Below are 21,581 nucleotides of genomic sequence, written 5' to 3' on the forward strand. Positions count from 1 at the left end.
TGCTGGGGGGTGGGTGAGCCTGGGGTTCAGGAATGAGCCCAGGGGAGGCACCAGGATGGGCAGAGGGATGGAGCAGCTCTGCTGGGAGAGCTGGGATTGTTTACCTGGGGAGGAGAAGCTTTGGGGTGACCAAATTGTGGCCTTGCAGGGCCTGAAGGGGCTACAGGAAACATGGAGAGGGACTCTGCACAAGGGGGAATGGCTTCCCAGTGCCAAGGGCAGGGCTGGATGGGATATTGGGAATTAGGAATTGTTCCCTGTGAGGGTGGGCAGGCCCTGGCACAGGTGCCCAGAGCAGCTGTGGCTGCCCCTGGATCCCTGGCAGTGCCCAAGGCCAGGCTGGACGTGCTGGTGTCTCCAAAAGCCTGGCTCTGGGCACGGAGCTGCCTTTCCCTGCTGCCCAAAACTCATCGGGGGCTGGCTGAAGAGGCACAAGGAGTTATTTCTGATTGCTCCTGGGGGCAGTTGCTGCAGCTGGAGTGCAATTCCCACTTCTCTGGGAACCCTCCCATACTTGCCCACTCTTGCTCCTGCTCTGGGAGTCCTTGTCCAGGCACAAACAGCCCAAAAGGCTGAGGAAGCAGCGTGGTTTGGCATGTGGCTGCTTTAATTCCATGGCTCCAGAGGGTCCATCCAAGCCTCAGCACCTGATCCTGCCCCTCGGAAGGGGGGAAGAGCCTGATCCCTCTCCCACAGCTCCAGGGACAGCTCAAGCACAGCATTGCCGAGGCTGAGCGAGCCCCCAGCAGAGTCCCACCCAAAAAACACCAAGTGAGAGCTACTTACACATATAAATATTTATTTGTACTAAAAGTGAGTGTTTCATAGAGTATCGAGTTCAGAATATATTAAATCATGAGATGCATCAGCTGAGGTACAAATTCCAGTCTCATGTCTTTAATAAATAGACTATAAACCCCCCCAGTCCATGTGTTTTAATCAGAGGTAATTAGGACACTATGCTGGTTTAAAATGATAATACAACATCTGTGCTTTGCTGTGACCACCTGGATTTACTGGGGGGGGGGGGCAGGTTTCAACACTGGATTATTTTATCATGAGCAGCAACTGTGCTGTTTCACTCCTTAAAACCCTAATTGGAATATCAGTTTTGGCTGGCTGCCAGAGGGCCTGGCTGGATGAGGCTGCAGCATTTGCCTTGGGGTAAAACACAGCTTTGCTCCAAATACTTTTAAAAAAAGACTTCGAAAGGCCCTTTTGCAAGGATATTCTCCAGTCACAGAGGAAGGCTTGGGCACCGTGCCCTGGCCACAGCAGAGCAGCTCACGGTACCAGGCAGGAGCTGGTGTTGCTGAGCGTGGATCCATCTGGAATTCCAACTGGAGCACAAGAGGAGTGTCACTGCTCTGCCACCTCAGAGGCTCCTCGGGAAAGCCTCAGGCACGGCAGGGTGAGGGTGGGAATGCGATGCTGCCCATGGTGACTTTCACAGGAATGCTCAGCCTGGGATTTGTTTGACCCAAGAGATCAAGCAGGAGGAAGGAAGGAAACAGTGAAGAGTTGGCTCAGCCACAAGGAACTGGAGGTGGTCACAGCTGATCTTAAAAAGTCCTTTTTATAAAAGGGGCATTAAAAAGAGTCTGCTGTTAATTAGCAAAAACTGTCTAAGGCACAAGGTGGAAAGGCACTTCTTCATTTCTGCTCCAGGCAGGGCACAGGCAGGATTGATCCCGGAGCTGCTGGGGGGCCCTGGTGGCACCGTGGCCATCCCAGTGGCACATCCTGGTGCCAGCTGGGAACAAAGGCCCCACTCCCATCCCTTCCAGCTCCATGGGACACTCCCAGCAGCTTTAGGGGGAGAAGGATCAGGCTCAAAGTATTTCTGATTGGTAAAAAACACTCTGACCCAGGTAGGAAAATCCCAGGGTCATGCCAAGTGATCTGTGTCACAGGGAATCAATTGATCATTGCTCACTCTTAATACAGGTATTTCTAGGGAGGAGGAGGAGTTAATTCGTTTTTTCCAGTGACTGGTAGTAGGTGGTGAGGACTTTCCAGGCTTTGGGGGCCATGAAGCCGTCCGGGGGGTTCTCCCCTTCCCGAGCAAGCTTCCTCATGCGTGTTCCTGAGATGAAGTCAAAATCATCGTGCCTGTGTGAAACAGAGAGGTGACATCAGCACAGCTGGCCCGAGCCACCCCCCAGGGCTCCACATCCCAGAGGAGCTGCAGTGTCCATAACACTTCCCAGCTGAGGGAGGCTGCGTTCCTACAGCCTCTCAGCCCCCAGCCTGTGCTGCTTTTCCTCCCTGGAGGCATCTTTAGTTGCTGTGACACCTGGGAGCAGCTTTTGGAGGAACACACAGGTGGCTTTCCAAGGTTCTGCATTGGGAGGAACATGGCTTTTCCCCATCCCCCGGAACGCTGCGCCCACAAACCCCACACTGAAAACCACGACGTGGCTGCTGCTCTACCTTTTGGGGTCGTAGAAATCCATGGCTCTTTTGAGCTTGTTGTAGGCAGCCACCCTGAAGGGGAGGATCTCCACGGAGGTGAGGCCGGGGGCCATGCTCAGCACCTTCCCGCCGTGCGTGGCCTCGTACAGGTCCTGCTTGGTGTCGGGGTGCGGCATCCCCGCCGGGTCGCGCCCCACGATGTAGAAGTTGGCCCCCGCCACCATCCGGGCTCGGCAGTGCCACTGCACCTGCAGGGAGGGACACGGGGGCTGGGCTGGGGGACAATGGGACAGGGAGGCCCTGGGGAGCCTCGGGCAGGGTGTGGGAGATGGGCTGGTTCTGATCTGGCAGCAGTTTGGATTTGCAGCGTGCCAAAGCGGTGCACGTGGAAGGGGAGGTTCAGCATCTGCCCCTTTCATCCCACGGGTTTAGGGACAGAAGGGAAACCCCTGGGGGCAAACAAATGAGCGCAGAAAAAGGTGAAGCCTGTTTGCATCCCTTCTCCCCAGCCCTCCACAGCCCAGGAGAGGAAGGGAGCTGATGGAGCAGAGCTCTGTGTGGGATGCTGCAGCAGCAAACACAGGCAAACCATGCAGTGATCCTAAGTGAGGACATGGTTCCATCTCCCTTCCTGGGGTTTTCCAGGCAGGCTGGGGAGCACAACCCCCACGGACAGGCTGCCCTGCCCTGCTGTGTTACCTCCGTGGGGCCAGCGTAGAGCATGGGAGAGGGGAAGATGGCCACGATGGTGGACTTGGGGTCCAGCACTTGCTCCTCCAGCACGGCCGCGTGCTGCTTCATGCGCCACTCCAGGGGGACGTCGTCGTCCTTGGTCCAGCCGCCCAGGGGGTGCAGCAGCAGCACGGGGTTCTTGTAGCCCCTCTCCAGGAGCTGGCGCCGCGTGTCCTGCATCAGCAGCGCGTGCCCGTTGTGCACCGGGTTGCGCAGCTGGAAGGCGAAGACGGCGTCTGGAAGGGAAAGGTCGGGGGGTCACAGGGCTCAGTCCCACACTCTGAGCCATGACAGACCTGTGTGTGCCCTGACAGACCTGTGTGTGCCATGTCTGAGCCATGACAGACCTGTGTGTGCCCTGTCTGAGCCATGACAGACCTGTGTGTGCCCTGTCTGAGCCATGACAGACCTGTGTGTGTCCTGTCTGAGCCATGACAGACCTGTGTGTGCCCTGTCTGAGCCATGACAGACCTGTGTGTGTCCTGTTTGAGCCATGACAGACCTGTCTGAGCCATGACAGACCTGTGTGTGTCCTGTCTGAGCCATGACAGACCTGTGTGTTCCCTCTCTGAGCCATGACAGACCTGTGTGTGCCCTGACAGACCTGTGTGTGTCCTGTCTGAGCCATGACAGACCTGTGTGTGCCCTGTCTGAGCCATGACAGACCTGTGTGTGCCCTCTCTGAGCCATGACAGACCTGTGTGTGCCCTGTCTGAGCCATGACAGACCTGTGTGTGCCCTCTCTGAGCCATGACAGACCTGTGTGTGCCCTGACAGACCTGTGTGTCCTGTCTCCACACGAGCAAAGCCCCGAACGCCTCAGCTGAGTGTTTCGCACACACACGTCACCCTGCCAAGGTTATTTGCACTGCAGTCCCTTGCTTTGGGGCTGATTTTAGCCCTGTCAGCTCTCCTGCAATGTTGTGCACAGCACTGGACACCTGCACTGATGGCTTAAGTGATCTGTCACCTCCCCAAGCTCAGTGGCACCTGCAGGAGGGCCAATGCTCTTTCTCCAGAGTGAGGGTGGGTGTCTGACCCTTGCTATCCCCATTGGACGGGGCTTGAAGCAACCTGGGACAGTGGAAGGTGTCCCTGCCCATGGCAGGGGGTGGATGAGACGAGCTTTAAGGTCCCTCCAACCCAAACCATGCTGGAATTCCATGGGACAGAGAGCTGGGAGAAGACACCTGAGCTGCGCCCCAGGTGTGAAGGCCAAGAATGTCAGTGCAGAGAGGATCTGACCTGCCAGGGGGATGTGAGCAGGATGCTCAGCACTTCCCAGCCCACCACAAGCACTGCCCTAACCAAGGAGCCCTGTGCCACTTTTTGTGCCGTGCCCTGAGTCCCCCTTACTGCCCACCCTCCCGAACAGCCCTGTTTTGGGAGCATCCAGAAGCCACCTGGAAGTGCTGTGAGCTTGAGAGGAGTCATGGATCACACCAAGGCCCAGTGGGGCAGGAAGAGCCCTGTCACTGGTGTAACCCAGGCCACTCACCAGCATTCATTTCCCTGAACTTCTGCTTGAGAGCCAGCGGGGTCAGGCGGTACTGGTCCAGCCCATCGTTCCATTTGATCTTCTCCAGGACCTGCAGGTCTCCACCAACCAGCCAGTCTCCACTCTCCATCACCATCTGGGAATGACACACACCTTCAGTGCAAAGGGGACAGCACACTCTTCCTTCTCCCTCTCACAGTCTCATTTGAAAGGTGTGAGGCTCAACCCCGTTGGAGAATGACCTTCCCTTGTCTCAGGTGGAAAACATCATTGCAGTGACCACATGAAGGAATGTCTTGGGCAGCAAAACCTCATCAAGTGGGGCAGCAGCCACCCAGTCCCCACCCAGCTGGGTGCTGCACTCCCCTCTGGCAGCCAGCAGTCCATAGGAAGGCACAAAACCTTCTTCCACCAACCTCTCTGCTTCCCTCCTGGGAATACACAGGAGGAATGAGCCTGCTGCAAGGCACACACCTGCTGCTGATTAATTAAACCAGGCATTTTAAGGGAGGGGAAAGAACTACCACAGCCTTTTTAAGCAGAAACTCAAGTCACTGTGTGGAGCCCAGAGCTCTCCCTTTCTGAGAGATGATGCTCCTTGTACTGCCACAGACTGAGTGGGACGAGAGAAGCTGCAAAAACATACCAACCCTGCTGGCTGCCTGTAGGGAAAAGCCAAAAAATTCACTCCTGCCTGCTTGGGATGGGCTGGTGACCAAAAAAATCAGTCCTGCCTGCTCAGGATAGGCAGGTTCCCAGCAAAGAGCTGGGGTGGAAGTGCAGACAGGAAACCCATCACCCTCAAAACCTTGGAAAAATTCACTTCTCCATCCCCTGGCCATGTTTCACACCCGAGGCTGTGCTTCCCGTGGCAGGGAGGGGCTGGACCTAACACTTTGTCTATTTGAGCCAGGTCTTACAAGCTCTCAGAGAATAATATTAGACCCTTGATAGCTCAGCTACTTCAGGTGGCATAAAAGTAGCAGGAGACAGTGACAGTCCTGTGATTGCCCTGTGCCAGTGTTTGGAAACAGAAAAGTTTTAACAAAAGGCACAATAAAAAAGAGAGAGAAAAACTGAGCCAGGGCAAGAAGTTGTTGCTCCTGCTAAAACACTTCACAAAAGCAATTTACTTCTTGTGTTCTCTTATATTCTAAGGAATTACTTAGGTGGGACTTGCTTTTGTCTAATCAGCTGTCCTTAAGTTTGAGGTGGAGTCCCCAAGGTCCTATGAGGTATCTTTGAGGAGAGAAGCTTCTGGGCTTTTTTTTTAAGTCGACAAATGTCAGAACTCAAAATGTCCCTCAGACATTTTTGGAGGTTCCAGGCCCTGGTCAGAAGCATTTGAGACCCTGGCAGGCAGCTGGAAACAGCTGTGATTTTGGGTTTGAACCATGGAACGATATACCAACCTTGCAGGGAGAACAAGAAGTCACAAAAGTTTAGATATTATAGTAGAAGTAGTCACAAAGAAGAGGGAAGAATTTTTGAGTGCTGTACAGGGGGGTTTTAGTTTTGTACATGGGGGTCAGAGGTTTTAAGATGGAGGGATTTGGGCCTGCCCTGTCCTCCCTCTTTCTTCTTCCTTACCTCCATGTTCTTGGTGATGTTGGCACTCACAGATTGGTTTAGAGTAGAAAGCACCATTTAATATAGGTAACAGGCACTGGGGAAAAACTATAAACATGTAACACGTAATGTACCATATAAAAGACAGCAGCAGCCCTGGGCGGGGAGAGAAGAAGCAGTCGGGAGTCAGAGAGGATGTCAGGGGGTGTGTGTGCCTCTGCCTCAGCTGTGACCAAACCACAGCAGCCCCAGAAGAAAATCTTGAAATAAACTACCTTGAGACCGGACAACAAGAGACTGCTGAGTTTTCTCTGGAAGCACGAGTTGGAGGAGAGACTTTTCCACCACACAGAGCCACCCCTGACCTAGGGGTGATCTCCGTCAGACAAAGAACAACTTTTTTCACTCCGCCAACAAGGTCCCGCCATTGCCCCGTGGGCCCACCTGGATGTGCGGGTGGCGGGGGCAGGTGGTGCCCCAGACGCGGGCACAGCGCTCCTCCTTCCTGTGCGCGAAGAACTCGGGGTCACGCAGCACAGCCACCCGCCGGCCCTGGAAGCTGAGTGCCAGCGCCTCGCTGCCCTCCAGCCGCTGCTTGTCCTCCAACGACAGCGGCAGCACGATGGGGATGCTCAGGTTCACCACACCATCTGCCGGGAGAGAGACAGCGCCTCAGCGCCTGTGGGATCCCAGGGCTTCCCTCTGGCTGCCCTGGCAGGTCTGGGACCCTGGCAGGGGTCAGGAACCCCCCTGGACAGAGCCCCCAGAGACACCGTCTGTGATCTCTGTCCATGGAAAAGAGTTTTCAGTCTTACAGGATGAATTACAAGCTCTGAGTGTTTGATATAAGTAATAATTAAGTGTGGCATGGGTGCAAAAGTAAAATTTTAGGATTCTAGATAAGGGGTCCAAAGGGGACAAGATGGAGGAAATTGGGTGTGTCTTGTCCTTTTTCTCCTTCTTCATGCCCTCCATGTTTCACTGTAGTGTTGGCATTTTTCTGTTGGTTTAGGCTGGGGACACACTGTCCAACGTAGGTGACAGATATTGGCACGTTATTGTAAATCCAGCACAGGTAGTTTCTGGTATTTAATGTTTGTACCATCCCACTGAGGGCAGAGCCCCACACGCTGCCCTGCAGGACAGAGCTGCGGCAGGGCAGCAGAACATGTTAGAGATAAACAGAATAAACAACCTTGAAACCAGCACAGACGAATTATGGCTTCTGCTTTGGCAGCGGGGCTGAAAGACAGAGACTTTCTACAATCTCAGAATCATCAATACCACAGATTCCGACAAGCGCCCTGCAAGGTGCCTTTTGGCTGCTGAGTTGCACCACTCTGTATCCCTGCCTTGCTCACTTCCAAGGATAATCTTCATTTAGCCTGGAAATAAGTTTTGCGCCTTTAGGACCGGTTCTGAGAGTGAAGTGTGGGGTTGTTTTCACACACTGAGCTGCTCCCCTGCATCCTTCTCACGGACAGACAGCGGGACAGAGCTCACCTCTGCTTTTAGTTTTTAGCTGGCTGAGGCAGAGAACTTCCCTGCACTGAGGTTTTTTCCTTTTCTTTGGACCTGGTCAAACCTGCTCTGGACTGAACACCCAGAACAGCAGCGGTGCTGGCACCTGTGGCCCACCAAACTGGACATGGGCCATGGCATTTCCAGCGCCAGAGGGACTGATAAGAGACTGATAAGAGACTGAGTGAGCTGAGCTGAGGGAACTTCCTGACTTTGTCATCTCTTCCAACAGCAAGAGGTTCTACTGTTTAATATGGTTCATTTTTTCTGCTGGTGAATGCTTTACCTGCTAAATATACAGGGTTTTTTTCCACTTTTCTCCAAGAAAAATCTTTTCCTGAACCAGCTGGGGGAGAGGCTACTTGAATTTGCTTCCAAGAGGAATCCCTTTGGAGGTTTTCTCCCAAATTTGCCCTAAACCAGGACACAGGGACACCAGCAGCACTGTGGGGATACTCACAACCCTTGAAGGAGAGGGGTTGAACACCCTCCTGTGTGGACAAGAATTTTAAACCAGCCCTGGGAGCGCAGGAAACAGAGGTTTTCATGGAAAATCAGTCATTGCAGCAGTTTTCTCTGCACTGCTAATAAATGGTGATGTTAGCAGAATATAAAAGCTCCTTATCTAAGGGCCAGAGGTGTCTCCTAGACACATGGAGCATCTCAGTTCCTGTACTCTCCCTTTCCCTGGTTCTTCTTTGTTAGCTGCTTGTGAAGGTGAAAAATTTAAATGTGCTGGCAAAATGCAACCCTGGACAATTGAAAAATTTCAATGTGCTTGGAAAAAGCCTTCTCCTCCAGGAGAACCACCTCTGTGGAGATGGCTCCAGGCTGGTGTTCCCTGGAGCACCCCATTCCCTGCACACCTCCTGGGCTGCCTCTTCTACCACACTCAGTTTTAATTTGTTGGGGTTTTTTTTGGGTTTTTTTCCTGGCTATCTCTATATTGTTACTGTCCCTCCTTTAAATCTCTGCACTGCCCATTTCAAATCTGTTTTCTGTGTGAGTCTGTAAGTGCACACCTAGTTTCTAATTTCAGTGTTGTCCCTAAAAAGACTGAAACCATGTTGGTTTTAACCCAACTCTCCCAATTTCCCAGTGTTCCACTGAGGCCCTCCCATTTCTCCTTGGATATTTGGATATTAACAATATTCCAATGTCAGTACAGGAGAATTGATCTCTTTGATGGGTTTCCAGTCACAAACAAATCACTGATTCAATTCATTCTGATCTGAATGAAATCAGGTTGGACCCTTGAGAGTCTTCATTTGAGGATTTTGACTGTGATATAGATTTTTACTTTAATTTTTATTAAATTATTTGCATTTACTTTAAATTCATGACTGGGTATCATTCATCTGCCAGGCAGCAATTTTCATGAATAATCATAATTATATTCACAGGGGATCCAATCAATATCAACTTCATACATTTAAATCATATAAATAATGATCAGTTAATGAAACCAGCACAGGAAAAAAAAAAAAAAAAGCTGCATTATGAAACCAACAAATGCTGCTGAAAACAAGGATCTTCAGGCTCCATTCCCACATGCAGGATGGAGAGGTAACAAAAGATCACTCAAGAGCAGGTAATTACAAAATTACACAACTGGGATCTTTGTGCAGGCTGGTCCATAGGACAGGGGTGTGTCAGGCCACGTCACAACTGCCTGGATCATAAAAATGGGCCATGGCTGTAATAATTTCATAATAATTTCAAGTTGGTTTTTTTGTTTTGGTTGTTTGGGGTTGTTGGGGTTTTTTGGGGTTTTTTTTGTAAATCTCAAAAAATCACAGGCAGAAAGAATCTCAACTGAGGTAATTTGTGCAGAGCCTGAGAACAGTTCCATACATACCAGCTACCAAGCGCCTCTTTCCTGGGAGAACACAAACACAATTAAGATAATTAACGCTCAGGGGCACGTTACAGAAACCACTTCTAGACTCAAAGCATCTAAAAGCTCCTGCTGGTGTGGCCATGGTCCTACCACAGCCTCACACTGGGTGTGATCCGACAGCTGCACTGTCACTGCCACCCCTGGGACAGAGTCACGGGCTGCAGGTCCCCCTTCCTGGTGGGCCTGCACAAAGCACATCGCCCTGCTGGGGCATCCAGGAGGGATTTACTGCAGGGCACTGGCTTGAACAAGTGTCCCCAGAACACCATGGAGCTGCCCAAAGCATCAGCCACCCCAGGGCACAAGGGCTGTGCCGATGGCTCTGGGAAGAGCAGGCTCAAGCCTCTCCCTGGCAGTGCAGCACCAGGAGATGGAACCCTCCACCACTTCCCAAAGCTCCTCCAGGAGCACCTGGTGTTCTCTGTCCCGCTCAGATGTCACCCAAGGGCCTGGCCACATGGAGACACCCATGGGGACAGGATCTCCAGATGCTGCTGCCCTCTGCTACACAGCCCTCGCTCTGGAGAGCTCATCCCCCTGCAAAGCTGCTCTCCTGGCCTTTGTCCTGCTTTCCAGAGAGCTCTGCAAACCCTGACCATCTGCCCACGGAGCTCAGAGGAGATGTGCTCAGGGATGCTGGCAGCTCTGGGAGGGCACCCCAAAACCAGATACGCTCTGGAGAGCTCATCCCCCTACAAAGCTGCTCTCCTGGCCTTTGTCCTGCTCCCCAGAGAGCTCTGCAAACCCTGACCATCTGCCCACGGAGCTCAGAGGGTTGCTCAGGGATGCTGGCAGCTCTGGGAGGGCACCCCAAAACCAGATACACTCTGGGATGAGCCTCCGGCACAAAGTACGGGGCTCTGGGGCAACGTGGCCATCCCAGGGCACTCTGCGACCTTCCCAGGCACAACAGGCAGCTCAAAGACCACAGGGGAGGCTCTGATAACAGGGACATGTGCTCCTGAATGCTGTTTGCACCCTGGGCAGGAGGTGAAAGGCTATGGCGTGTCTGGGAGCAGAGCCCCCACACAGACACTCCCACAGTGCAAAGTGAGCACTCCTGAGCTTTGCCTCTGCTGCACAGTGCCCAGATCTGAGCAACAGCAGCAAATCACTGCCCTGTGGGACCACAGGATCATCTAGAAGGCATGCCAGGCTCAAAGGGACTTGCTCACTCAGATCCCAGAAGGCAGAGATCACTGCCAGGTCTGCAAACCCCAATGTCAGCACCCCGTGTGCAGATGAAGTCACAGCAACAGCATCCGCAGCTGAGAAATGGGGTGCAAACATCTGTGCCCCAGTCTCAGCTGTGGATGGCATCACCTGAGCCCTCTTTGCCTCTTCCAGGGATGAAGCACCTCTAACAGGCTGCTAATGCATACATAAATCAGATTTATTTCAAGCTACCATGCTGGAGGAGCAGGGAAATGGGGTGGGGGGCAGCTGCCTTCTCCTCTCACCTCCAGCTGAGCCTGGCAGCCTCCCTGCTTCCTTGACCTCAGGTTTGCATCTCTATTTACACCCAGCCAAGCACGGCAAGAGCCACACAGCAGCTCCCAGAAGGTTTGAGCAGCACCGTGCGAGATGTCAGAGCTGTGAGCCAGGGCTGTGGCCACAGCAGGGAGACCTTGGCCACCTCCAGGAGGCCCGGTGTGTGCCACAAGGCAGGACAGGAGGACACAGGGGATCCATACCGTTGAGCAGGGTGCCAAAGTGCAGCACTTGCAGGTACTCTGCCTCCCGCATGAATCCTGTCAGAGGAGTGGCCCAGCCTTCGCCCAGCACCTGCACCCACTGCAGATCCAGCTGCAAAACAAACCCAGAGGGTCACACTCCTGTCACACTCTTGTCACCATGTCATGCTCAGAGGTTGTTTTTCCTTCCCTTCTGCTGAAACAGCATTTCATTTTCTTTTGCTTCAAATACAGGATATTCATAAGGGGGAGAAAGACATGGGGGATGTATCTTGGGGCTTTTTAAGCCAGACTCACAGTTTCACAGCACAGCTTAGAATCCCAGAATGGTTTGGGTTGGAAGGGACCTTAAAGCCCATCCAATCCCACCCCTGCCATGGGCAGGGACACCTTCCTCTGTCCCAGTCTGGTCCAACCTGGCCTTGGGCGCCTCCAGGGATCCAGGGGCAGCCCCAGCTGCTCTGGGCACCCTGTGCCAGGGCCTGCCAATATCCCATCTAACCCTGCCCTCTGGCAGCTGAACTTGTGGGGCTGCATGGACACAGCAGAGGAGGCTGACACCCTGCAGCACACCCTGGGGAGGCAATGGCTGAGGATCAGGAACCCACCTCAGCTCACCATAAACCACAGCCACAAAAGGTCAGGGCCATCAGAAGAACACAGGCCCCTTAGGCAACATCCTCCTGGAAGCTTCCACCCTTGGAGCAGCTAAACAGTGTCAGAACCTGTGTGTGGCAGTACCTTAGTGATCTCCAGTGCTGGCAGCTTCTCTGCCTCAGCCCGGACACTGCTGAGTTTATCCTCAGGCACAAAGAGCTCCAGAACATCCTTGACTGAGCCCTGGGGCACGATGTTCTGAAAGACAGAGACAGGCAGTGCTTGTAGCACGCTGGTTTTCACAGGCACACCAAAAAGGCAGTGTCCCAGAGCAGGGTTCCAAAGCTGGCAGTGATGGGGACATAAAAGTGACCCACCTGTGCCTGCAGGAGCTCCACGACCTGCTGGATGCACTCAGACACCGATGCAATGTTTGTTTTCAGCACCAGCTCAGGAGCTTTGGGTTTCTCGTACTCTGAGTCAATCCCCGTGAATCCTACGGACAATTAACCCCCAAATTAGATTTATTTAATAGAATAATCAGTGCCTTAGAGCCAAGAACACTATATAAAAAACCAGGGGGCATTCAACCATGCAGGGCACAACAAATTACACTTGTCACAGTAAGATTAGGGGAACAGGATCCTCTTGTGCACTACAAAGGGCCTCCAGACACCCACCCCTATGTGTGGCACTGCCAGGACAAGGCATCCAAAGCTTTGGAAAGCAAAAGGCAAAATAAGGTCTCACTCCTCCATACCTTTGATCTCTCCAGCTCTTGCCTTTTTGTACAGGCCCTTCACATCTCTGCTTTCACAAATATTTAGAGGAGCATCTACAAAGATTTCAAAGAAAGGTAGTCCAGCTGCCTCATGAATTTTCCGTGCGTTCAGACGATCCTGTTAGAAGAAAGATGGGAAAAATCTGAATTGCAGCAAAAAGACCTCCCTGGATTTTGACACAAGTAAATTAATCTCTCTTATAGATTTATTCAATGTACACTAGTTCTAATAAGGGTTTTTCATCACACTTCCCTCCTTTTTTTTAAAGATACTTTAAAAAAAAATTGTAAAAATCGACAACTCTAAGCTGTTTTCATATTTTCCCACAAAAATCCTCAAGATCTTTTCGCTAGGCAGGACAGCAGAACTTTAGATTGTGAATAATTATCTGCCCTATGTGAAAATGGTCAGATGTTTTCTCAGATGATCTCAGAGGTCTTTTCCAACCCCAGTGATTCCTTGATTCTATGAAAAAAGGAACTGCTTGCATCAGCCTGATAACAGCAGCTAAGGAAGTGAAAATCGCAGTCAAATCTTCTTCAGAAAAAAAACAGTGAGAGGTCTAGGACAGGCTGCTGTTCTGTGACTCTTTTCTGCCTCTGAGGAGTTAACAGCAGGGAGATCTTAAACTCCTCTTAGCCCTTCATCAATTTGCAACACTGAATTTATCCAGTGAGGCCGCCGCCCGCCGAACACGCTCTGCATCCAACAGCGCACTCAGGAAACCCTCTCCATAAACCATCTCCATCATCTGAGGTGAAGCTGAGAAGGGAGCAGGATCTCTGGGGTGCTCAAACACTCGCCTTGGTGAAGGGGGAGATGAAGCTGGTGATGCAGACGAGCCCCGCGTCGGCGAAGAGCCGCGCCACCTCGGCGATGCGCCGGATGTTCTCCTCGCGGTCCTGGGCGGAGAAGCCCAGGTTCTTGTTCAAGCCGTGCCGGACGTTGTCGCCGTCCAGGGAGTAGCAGGGGATGCCATGAGCCACCAGGTACTCCTCCAGAGCAAAGCCAATGGTTGTCTTGCCAGCTCCAGAAAGGCCTGGGGGAGCAGGAAAGTGAAGGGTCAGGTTTGAGGTCAAGAGAGTGAAAACGAGTGACACCAGCGGCCAAACTCCTTCTGTCTGAAGTTCCCTACCTCGTTCCTTCCTAAAGGAAGTTGGATTCATCCTTCACAGATGAAGGATGAACCTTCACAGATGAACCTTCACCTTTTCAACCCTTATTGTTGGAGAGGTGGCATTGATGCCCTGAGGAAAGCATCTACAGCCCAACCTCTGGAGGGGTCTAACCCAGCAGTGCGTCTTGCTGGGCCACGCTGGGTTCCAGGAAGCAGAGGAGGTTTGAAAGGATGCTGCTTCCTCCAGGTCTCTCCTCATCTTCCTCTTCCTCCCCCTGCTCCCACTGTCAAGAGCCAGCTGCTGTCCCATTCTGAACCCAAGGAGAGGCTCTTGCTGCAGCCACGTGGAGTGGGACAGGCTCTGGCAGGAAAGGCCCCCCATCACCTCCTTCTCTAGGACAGTATTTGAAAGAATAATCATCAGCCAGGTGAGCTCAAACCTTTCAGACACAAGAGTTTTGAGTAATGCTCAAAAAAGGAAGGAAATTGCCTTGGGTGGGGCTTTTGGCTTCAGAAACTCCATAAAAGCAGATGGCGCACTTCAAAATTGAGGAGGAGAACAGAACAGAAATGCGCTTTAATCCAGCATCTACAACCTAAGGTGACAGGAAGGGAAATTAGAATGGCTTTACAAATCCTTCCAAGCGTGTCCTTCAACATCCTCCAGCAGCCAAAGAAAATGCCAATATTTAACAAGCAAAGGAACAACTGGACAACTGGCAAAAGACAGACTTGTCTAAATATTAGAAATGTGAAATGCAATTGTCATTTCTGGCAGCCCCTAATCCCCAAACAATGAGTTTCTACTTCAAGGCAGAAGAGAAGGGCAAAAAAAACAAATGCAAGGGATTGCTTCCAATGTGACTCTGTGGCTGGGAGTGTTTATTCTCCAGACAAGGTGACTGCCTCTTGCTGCCTCAAACACAGCAGACCTACATGTCCCAAAACCCTTCCCACCCCTCCTGAATGAAAACATACGCGTTTTGGACAACCCTGGGTACGTTCCTCTGCCAAAGACTGGCTGGATTTGAGCCAAGGCTTCCTCAGCTACACACTTGGGAACAACAAGTGCTACCCCGTGGGCCTCTGACATGTTCAAAGGAGGCTGAGAGCAGCTGGGAAATCCCTAAAATCATTAGTTATGGGCAGCAGCTGCCAGGGAGAACATCTTGCTGCGCCAGCACCGCGCGTCTGCGTTTCCCACGTGGGGATGTTTTGCAATCCCCGGCTCGCAGGGAACGCTGAGGTTTCCTGCAGATCCCAAATCCCCACCTGCCAGCCACGCTGATGGTTTCACAGGTGAGGTCACGCTTTCACACCCAGACAGAAATACCTGTGAGCCAAACCGTGCAGCCTCGGAATCCTCCCCTGGTGCCGACAACTTGTCCTCTCTTACTCCTGCTGACATGATGGGCTTGGTAAACCACGTTGGTGGATCCCTGAGGAAACAGAGCAGAACAAAGCACTTCTGTTACCTTTGCTGCTCTCAGGGCAAAAGGAAATCTCTGCTGGGACAAACAGATGGGAGAGAAATGCAAATTCATTAGTGAGGAGCATGGTGTGGTGGTTCACATGGTGAACTCTGGTGCTTTGGTGTGAGTTGGATTTCCATCTCAGCAGCACAGACTTGTATTTTGGAGGCTCTCTGCCTCTGCCCAGGGTGTTGCTGGTGGTGATGCCTTCGTGCCAGCAGGGAGAAGGGAGAAGGTGACTGGCTTTGCTGCAGGAGCACTGCCAGGTGACTGATCCCCCTGCAGGCAGGCAGGACACAGAGCCTGGGCAGAGACACCCTCTCTCCCTTCTCAACAGTTTCAAACACAGACAGACCCAACTATTATTTTAATCATGCTTGCAAAACAAGAGCGACTCTGGGTGCTAATTTACTGGCTGTGTAACACGACAACTGCAGCTGAGGCAGGAGCAGCCCTGAGCTGGGCACACATGGGATGGGAGGCAGAGGAAATGTGATGTGCCATTCCCAGCACAGCGCTGAGCCAGAGGCCTGAATTTTGGTGCTTCCTAATTCTGGTGGTTCCTAACCTTGCTGACCCCAGAGTCTCTGCAGGGCTGCAGGTGAACCAGCCTGGCTGTGCCCTGCAGCTCCAGCAACAGCACCTCCACAAGGAATGCTCCACATGGAATATCCACAAGACTTTGTTAATTGTGAGGATGATGTTCCCAACTGAGGCAGGCAAAGGAAAGAACAAGGAGGGAACAAAGATATAAATATATCCTGGATATATATGCAGAGAGAGAGAAGAGAAGGCTGCATGGAGACCTCACAAAACTTTCCAGTATCTGAGGGAGCCTACAGGGAAGTTGGAAAGGGACTGCTCATCAGACAGAACAAGGGGAATGGGTTCAGACTGAAAGAGGGGAAATTGAGGTCAGTTATACAGAAGAAATCCTTCCCTGTGAGGTTGGGGAGTGGTGCCCAGAGCAGCTGTGGCTGCCCCTGGATCCCTGGCAGTGCCCAAGGCCAGGCTGGACAGGGTTTGGAACAGCCTGGGATGGTGGAAAGTGTCCCTGCCATGGCAGGGGTGGCACTGGATGGGCTTTAAGGTTCCTTCCAACACAAACCATTCTGTGCTCTATAAAAAACCCAAAACATCTCTAGACCTGCCCCTGAGAAGGTGAGTGAATGCTACACATCCTGTGACTCAGAGAATAAAAGATTAAGCCTTGCTTTCTGGCGTTTGTTCTGTTTTGTTGCTTTTTTTGTGGGAAATTTTTTTTTTTTTTTTTTTTTTTTTTTAGGGGGTTGTCAAAAGTTTGAACATTTTGGGCTCTCAAAGGTGAGACAGCACCACCACGGATTAACTTTCTGCCATCCCCAGGAGTTCAGGCTGTGTCCCGCGGGAGATGAGCCACGCTAAAGTCTGTGCCTGGGGAAGATGCAGGACCTGGCACATTCCCACACGGCTGATGTAAGGAGATTGTTCTAAGTACAGGTTGCTGTGCCATAAATCTGCGCTGTGTGAGCATCTCAGAGCTGTTATTTTGCACGCTGGCACCTTTGGGAGCTTGGGAAAGCACCACTGAGGGCATTTTTGTAATTCAGCAACACTGTCACACCTCTCCCACCTGCTGAGAGCTCCAGATGGTACCAAATCCCTCAGATTTTTTTGCTCTGTTCATAAACTTCCCAGGAAACTCTTCCCAACCCTCAGCAACTGGATGGCTGGGCTGGGAGCTTGCTTAGCTGGGAATGGGAAAGACCAAATTTCCAGCTCATCATCCACCAGCTAGGAATGGCTTGGGAAGCCAGAGCTGAAGTGGGGTGGAAGGGAGTGAAGGCACCAGGAAAACTGATCATTAATGGCCTGAGAGCAGATCCTGGAGAGATTTTGCCTAGGAAGAACATATCCTGCAAGATGGTTGGGAGGCAGAGAGAAGCAGTGGAGGGGGTTTAATCAGATGCAGTGCTGTCCTGCTCATTCAATTTTTGGGGTTTTAGCCCTGTCACTGCAAATCAAAAAATATTTAAATAGATAATCCAATCATCATCACAACATCAACACCTGGATGTTGGGCCCTAAAGCAGGGACAATTAAGGACACTGGTAAGCATGTCTTGGATTAGTCTGGGTGAAGGAAATGAGGTTTGGGAGAGGAGCTTCTAACTGATAATCCAGCCCCAAACAAGGCAATAAATGTCCCAGCAGCACTTCCAAAGAAGGGCTGTGCGTCCCCTGCCAGACAGATGACACTGTCACGCTCTCCCCATTCCTTGGAAATCTGCTGTTTGGCCCTGTCTGGATGAGCTCAGTGCTCAGCCCACCCTGCCTTACCTCATCCAGGAAATGAGAAAAAACCAAACACGTCGCTCCAAACCTTGGGCTGAGGCTGCAGCAGACCAAGAAACCAAACCCTGACTCTGCTTTTGGCCTCCCCTCCTAATGAACCCTCCCATGAAGGTGGCAAACAGGGGGACACCAAGATCTTGGCTGTCTTTAGCATCAGGCCTGACTGAGCTGCCTGTCAAGGGTCTCTTGGCTCAGTTTCCCAAGGGAAGAAGCTTTCCATCAGCCACCCTGGTGGGACAAGATGCTGCCCTGCTGTGTGAAAGCAGCTTGCAGCCAGAGGCAGGAGGTTTTTCCTGAGTGATCTTCCCGAATAAAGAGATGTGGCCTCTGAAACAGGGCAGTCTTGCTGGAAATCAGGAACCATCAGTGTTCTCTGCTCTGAGAGCCACCATTGCTCAATTCACAGCATCCCAAAGATGCTGTGGAGTATCTTTGAAGTAATCAGCCCTGGAAGGGAGTAGCTGTGCTTGCCCACATAAATTATGTGTGACTGCTCAAGGAGATCTTATCAGGGAGCATCTTCTCTTCTCATCTGACAGTTAAAAGCACGAGGTCTGCGGGGCCTCTCCCAGGCATCACTGATGTTTGCTGGGAGCAGAGCTGCTGCACATTTAACAGAAAATACACCAGACAAGAAACATTTATAATCATAGACTTACAGAGACCTGAAGGCTGGGAAAGACCTTGAAGATCATCAAGTCCAACACTCCACCCAGCACCACTGCTGTGTTCACCACTAAACCGTGTCCTCAAGGGCCATAACCACATGTTTTTTGAACACTTCAGGGATGGTGATTTCACCACTTCCCTCAGCAGCCCATTCCAAAGTTCTACAACCTTTTCCACAAAAACCATTTTCCTAATATCCAATCTAAGCCTCCCTGGCACAACTTGGGGCTGTTTTCTCTCATCCTGTCGCTGTTCCCTGGGAGCACAGCCTGAGTCCTGCAGGCTCTTCCCGCTCCTGGCAGGAGCTTCCACAAGGTCCCCCCTGAGCCTCTTCTTCTCCAGGCTGAGCCCCTTTCCAGCATCCTGAGCTGCTCCTCATCAGAACTCCTCCCCAGCTCTGTTGCCCTTTTGGGTTTAGGGTTTTCCCAACAAATTGCATGGATGTTTTGCCATCTCCCAGTAGGAATTCAAGTATAAACTCTGGTCCTTATGGCAGCACCTCTTCCTGCCTCCACATCCCCAGTTCTTCAACCAGCACCTCCATGGCTGGATCACGAGTGGGAACAAGGCAAGAACCAACTACAAGTGCCACATTCAACAGCTGAGGGTGGAAATGAAGGAGAGATGGGAGCTGAGCAGGGCATTTGAGAGATCCCTTGAGTGCACAAAACACCCTCAGCCACCCAGAGAAGGCAGAGCTCTGTGATGCTGCAGAAGGAGATCAAGCACCAGCAAGCCACTCTGGCCATCAGGGTGGCCCATCAGGTCCTAAACCCATGTCCTTATGGTGCCCTCAATTCACCCCTGGCTGCTGCAGCTGGCACACACACGGATCTGGAAGCTGTCCAGGAGCTGCAGCTCATGGAAGGCTGCAGCAGCATCCTGCTCTGGAGAGGGACTCGCTCCCAAAATCACAGTTCACGCCGAGGCTGAGGAGCACCGCGCTCACTCAGCACCAGCATCCAGCTGGCAGCTCAGAGCCCCAGGGAAACCCTGACCCGACAGCCAGGGCAGGGTCAGGACTCCCCCAGCTGCCTTTTTATTTATAGGGCAAGCTCACAGCAGCAGGAATATGATTCATTTTTTTCCAGTCAAGCGTTTCACACACACCCTATTTTGGTACCGCAGCCTGGACATGTCTCCAGGAAGGAAAAATTAGATCGAAATAAAAATAGAGGCTTTTGAAATGTTTGCAGCTAATCCTATTTGCAAATGGTAGAATGGGCTTTTAAAATGATAGAGTGACCAAGCAAGCCTTCACTTTCACAGGCAAACAGTGGGATCAAGCACATGAAGGGATTATTGGGGTGTCCTGTGCAGGGTCAGGAGCTGGACTTGATGATTCTTGTGGGTCCCTTCCAGCCCAGGAGGTTCTGTGATTCTGAGTTTGAAGTCAAACATTTCCCTAAGCCTCAGGAGAGTGAGCTATCCTATCATTAAAAAAAAACCCCTCCCAACTCCTGCCATCATACTGAAAAAAAAAATATGTTCCTGCCAGTTGCATTTTATGTATAAAAATTACATTTATCAAATTTTTCCTTAAAAATTTATTTTCTTTTATCAGGGCTGCTGTGGCAAAAGGGTGATACTGTATCCATGAGCAATCAGGGGGGAAAACTGCCTGTAAAAGAGTCATTTGCTGAAGAAGAGCAAAAGTGATACTCCAAAGAAAAGGAGGAAGAGAGGAAAAATGGGGGTTTTGTCTGTGGAAGCAAAGATTTGATTACAATCACATTGAAGAACGATGAGAAACCTTGGCATCTCTGACACTCTAGCTTAGTTCTTGTAACCCAAAACCTATGGACTTTCCCCAGATATTCATTTACTGCACTAAGGCAGAAAATGCTTCAAACCAACCCAGCCCCATTCTTTCCCAAGGGAAAACCCCAGCAAGGAGGAGGAGTTACCCTGGAAATTTTGCCTGTTTAACCCCTCAGGATGCAGGCCCAGATGGGGAAGTGGGAACCTTGGAAACATCTTTTGTATTGCTCACCTCCCTGCTCCCATGCTGCTGTCCCTGCTGTGGCACTGCTTTCCTGGTGTCCCTGCTGTGCCACCACCTCCCTGGTGTCCCATGCTCTGTCCCTGCTGTGCCACCACTTCCCTGCTCCCATACTGCTGTCCCTGCAGTGCCACCACCTCCCTGCTCCCACGCTGGTGTCCCCTGTTCCCTGCCCACGGGCTGAGTCTCCTCTCCCAGCCCTGGAGATGAGCAGAGCTGTGTTTTCTCTGCAGCCCGAGCTGAGCAGTGCCACCACAGCCCTGCAGAGGCTGAGGGCTGCCAGCACTGCCAGGCCAGGGCAGGATGCTGGGCTGGGATCCCTTTTCCTTGCTCTGAATAAAGCCCAGCAGGCTCAGGCTCTCCTTGGCACTCGCTGCCTGTTCCTTTTGGAACGTAACACACAGACCTTAAGGAGAGCAGCAGAGCCATCCCAGTGCCCCAAAACAAGCAGCCTTTCAGCCTGCAGACAGACAGCTGCAGATGCCAAACCCCGCTAACACAAGGTTTTCAAGCTGCTGTTAAGTCTGAAGCTGTGTTTTCTTAAGCCACAAGAATTTCTGAGCTCTTAGCAAGACCTTATTTGCTGATGGCAGCTCAAATATTTTTCTCTTGGCATAAATTCACACAGCTTGGGTTGTCACAATCAAGTTTTATACAACACTGGCACACAAAAAAAGATAAGAAAATCAACAAAATCAGGCTCATGTTCCAGTAACTTCACAAATCAGATGCTGATTTCTACACTGTGAGTCCAAATCAGCAGTTGGGTACTGAAATCTGCCTCCCTGAAGGCTCCCAGCTCAGGCCTTTTCTTATCTTGGAATGAGATGATGTCACTACTCTAATTTCCTCGATGCAGAAAAGCTAGTGACTCACCCTGTGCTCCTACATTTTTGGGATAAACTTGTAAGGCCAGGACAGATGTTATAACAACAATCTCCCCGTCTTCATTCCAGAAATCTCAAGGGACAACTGCAGGGACAACAAATATTTAACAAACAAAGCATTTTGTCAGGCACTGACAAAAAGAACAATTTAAACACCAAACCCCTCCATGGTGGCCCAATGTTTAATATTCAGAGCAGTTCTGCTAAATGATCCCCCCAGATGAACCCACCTGGGCAGTTGGGCCCCTGCTCCTTTTGCAAACAACAGGTTTGACATTGCAGAAGAACTTGCCTTGGTTTGATGCCTGCCAGGAAAAGCACCCAGAACACACAGCCCTGCTTCTCTACCTTCTCCTGGAGAAAAAGATCTGCTTACAGCTATGGGAAACTGAG

The 21,581-nt window shown here is 51.5% G+C and overlaps 1 protein-coding gene and 1 long non-coding RNA gene across 5 annotated transcripts in view; one reads left to right on the forward strand and one right to left on the reverse strand.

Annotated features, from left to right (window-relative positions):
- The window catches only part of LOC140684419 (uncharacterized), a 58,502-nt gene extending 57,578 nt beyond the window's left edge, over positions 1 to 924 (forward strand). For both annotated transcript variants that reach the window (XR_012056659.1, XR_012056660.1), the window contains exon 2: positions 286 to 924. This is a non-coding gene — a long non-coding RNA (uncharacterized lncRNA). The remainder of the gene's footprint in view (positions 1 to 285) is intronic.
- PAPSS2 (3'-phosphoadenosine 5'-phosphosulfate synthase 2) overlaps positions 783 to 21,581 on the reverse strand; it is a 28,914-nt gene continuing 8,115 nt past the window's right edge. The window contains exons 2-13 of one of the 3 annotated variants that reach the window (XM_072930859.1): positions 15,159 to 15,264; positions 13,512 to 13,747; positions 12,687 to 12,825; positions 12,304 to 12,422; positions 12,071 to 12,184; positions 11,330 to 11,441; positions 9,594 to 9,614; positions 6,659 to 6,885; positions 4,646 to 4,781; positions 3,115 to 3,383; positions 2,434 to 2,663; positions 783 to 2,112 (exon numbers count right to left, since the gene is read on the reverse strand). In XM_072930859.1, the coding sequence (XP_072786960.1) occupies positions 1,971 to 2,112; positions 2,434 to 2,663; positions 3,115 to 3,383; positions 4,646 to 4,781; positions 6,659 to 6,885; positions 9,594 to 9,614; positions 11,330 to 11,441; positions 12,071 to 12,184; positions 12,304 to 12,422; positions 12,687 to 12,825; positions 13,512 to 13,747; positions 15,159 to 15,264 (1,851 nt within the window). In that variant the 3' untranslated portion in view covers positions 783 to 1,970. The remainder of the gene's footprint in view (positions 2,113 to 2,433; positions 2,664 to 3,114; positions 3,384 to 4,645; positions 4,782 to 6,658; positions 6,886 to 9,593; positions 9,615 to 11,329; positions 11,442 to 12,070; positions 12,185 to 12,303; positions 12,423 to 12,686; positions 12,826 to 13,511; positions 13,748 to 15,158; positions 15,265 to 21,581) is intronic. The other 2 variants (XM_072930858.1, XM_030275736.4) reach the window with 2 other exon arrangements.

Source organism: Taeniopygia guttata, chromosome 6, assembly GCF_048771995.1.
Source record: "Taeniopygia guttata chromosome 6, bTaeGut7.mat, whole genome shotgun sequence".
Classification (NCBI taxonomy): domain Eukaryota; kingdom Metazoa; phylum Chordata; class Aves; order Passeriformes; family Estrildidae; genus Taeniopygia; species Taeniopygia guttata.